At 41.5% G+C, this 2590-nt stretch overlaps 1 protein-coding gene across 1 annotated transcript in view; it reads left to right on the top strand.

Moving 5' to 3' along the window:
- Positions 1–2590, top strand: part of LOC119828623 (DNA damage-binding protein 1) — a 13801-nt gene that overhangs the window by 6009 nt on the left and 5202 nt on the right. Inside the window, 5 exon segments of the mRNA XM_038350845.1 lie at positions 258–409; positions 676–847; positions 1198–1341; positions 1982–2105; positions 2553–2590. Coding sequence (XP_038206773.1) covers positions 258–409; positions 676–847; positions 1198–1341; positions 1982–2105; positions 2553–2590 — 630 coding nt within the window.

Here is a 2590-nt window from a genome sequence, read left to right as displayed (position 1 = left end):
GACGCTAACGATTAATAAGCAGCTCCCGCGGCTCAGTAAGAATCGGATACAACAACATAACCCCCTGGAAAGATATCTATACAAGATTTCCTCACTCAAAATATAGTTATATGGCAGCACTTAGATGATCGCTGACGTTGCAGTTTTGCCATTTATTGAAGAAATGCATAAATCTACCTAATGAAATGTAGGCCCCACGTTTAATATGTATAACATGTATTTAAAAACAATGATTATTTAATATTTAACCTCTTCAGTGAGGTGTGCATGGAGGAAGAAGTGGCGTGTCTAGACCTCGGTCCCGGCGATGAAGAAGCACTGCTGGGCGTGGGGCTTTGGACCGACATCTCAGTCAGAGTGCTGAAGCTGCCTGACCTTAGGCCATTACACACTGAGAAGTTATCTGGAGGTTGGTTTTGAGAATGTTTCAGTACAATGAAGATAAAGTTTTTGATTAATTTTTCTTAACGGTCTTTGAAGGTTGAATTCTTTTTTTTAAAGGTTCCATACGCAAAAGGTAAAACATGACGCTATTATTAAAACTTAGTTATCTGTCTGTCTGTCTATCTATCTGTCCGCCGCTCTCCTTTATGTCACAATTGGCAAGGTCATGAATTTGAGCAATTATTTTTGCTTGACCGACTCGCACTTGACCAATTCTTTGATCATTTCCAGAGATAATACCGCGATCGCTGCTCATATGCGTGCTGGAGGGCGTGTGCTACCTGCTGTGCGCCCTCGGGGACGGTTCCATGTTCTACTTCACCGTGGACCAGGAGACTGGAGCGCTGTCTAATAAGAAACGAGTCACTTTGGGCACGCAGCCAACCGTGCTCAGGAGTTTTAGGTGGGTTTAAACTCTATTTCAGACAACCAATACGAAACATTTCAATGACTACAATATTGTATCGATGTAATGCGGCGTTGCTACGGTTTGGCAAAAAACGCGGATTCGAATCCCGCCTCGTGATCAATTCTTTCCTATTCTTTCAAAAATTCTCATTTATAAAGTTTTTCATTTCATGTAAACTGAATGAATTTTTCAAAACGGACCAGTAGTTCCTGAGATTAGTGCGTTCAAACAAACAAACTCTTCAGCTTTATAATTCTTCTTTATTAGTATAGATGAACCATATTTTGTTGTTGCCAACAATAAAAAAAATATGTATATATATATAATTTATTATTACATGGCAGGTCCCTCTCAACGACGAACATATTCGCGTGCTCGGACCGGCCGACGGTGATCTTCTCGTCGAACCACAAGCTGGTGTTCTCCAACGTCAACCTGAAGGAGGTCACGCACATGTGCTCGCTGAACGCGCAGGCCTATCCGGATAGGTAACCCGCCTGCACTAGTTGTCCGCCCCGCTGTCGCTCGTGGTACATACATGGCTTATGTCACTCGGTAGGGATGGAGCGATTCGAATGGATGAACGAATTTTTGAAATCGGTCCAGTAGATTTTGAGAGAATTTAAATTTCTTCTAGATATATAAAATAGAGTTATTGAGTTACATCATTTATATTTCATATATTTATTTATAATTCTCGATGAATTATGGAATTAATTTTATTTATTAGCCTTTTGTAACCTGCTTCCATTAGAATAATAATTGAAAATGTGAAGCTCACTAAAAACAGCGTTCAAATACGCGAAATAGTCACAAGATTGAGTGTTATTAAGATGACACTGCAATATGTGCCATCGCAAGCGCTAATACTCATGCTAGTGCAAGCAATTAGGATATTAAAGAAACGAGCGTACATGTCACTTAAAGGATAGCAAAGCACCTGTTATACTACCAGTGTTACAAGTGTTTATGGGTGGTATTTAACTACATAACCTTCAGCGGCCTACTTGTTGCCACTTGCTCCTTTGCTTGCTCCTGCCATAAACAGCGCCAACGCTCGCGCAATCATTAGCGCTGATGCTAGTGCTTGCGCAAGTGTGGTGCAAGTGAGCGTGTGCGTGTGCGCAGCCTGGCGCTGGCGACGGACAGCACGGTGACGATCGGCACCATCGACGAGATACAGAAGCTGCACATCCGCACCGTGCCGCTGCACGAGACGCCGCGCCGCATCGCCTACCAGGAGGCGTCGCAGGTGAGCCCGCGCGCCCGAGTGTTGCAATATGGGAGTAGGCGTGTCTAAAACATTGTTATTTCATGTTTTTTGATGTTTATTTTTTTGAATGAAAAATGAAATGTTTAATGTTTCTTTTCATAATATTTGATATTAGTACAGTGTGAAAGTGTTACTTTCTGTTAACATTTAATATGATCATCTTCTGATAACCTTGAATAAAAAAATATATAAAAAAAAACCTTGATAAACATGCTTAAAGGAATGTATTTAATCCGGACGATCTTAATCAGAATAATAAGACAAACCCGAGAAATTGTTGTATCGTCACCGATTCATGATAATCTGTTTGCTTAAAATGCGTAAATTACAAACAAGCCTCTGAAACTACCGATAGTCTCTTAAAATGTATGCGATTCGAAACTGAATGTCGACGCACCTCTACACCGAAAGCCCCTCCCCCCGCAGACGTTCGGCGTGATCACGATGCGCGTGGACAAGCTGGA

Source organism: Zerene cesonia, chromosome 8 (genome assembly GCF_012273895.1).
Source record: "Zerene cesonia ecotype Mississippi chromosome 8, Zerene_cesonia_1.1, whole genome shotgun sequence".
Classification (NCBI taxonomy): Eukaryota; Metazoa; Arthropoda; class Insecta; order Lepidoptera; family Pieridae; genus Zerene; species Zerene cesonia.
This window is presented reverse-complemented; position numbering and strand designations above follow the sequence as displayed.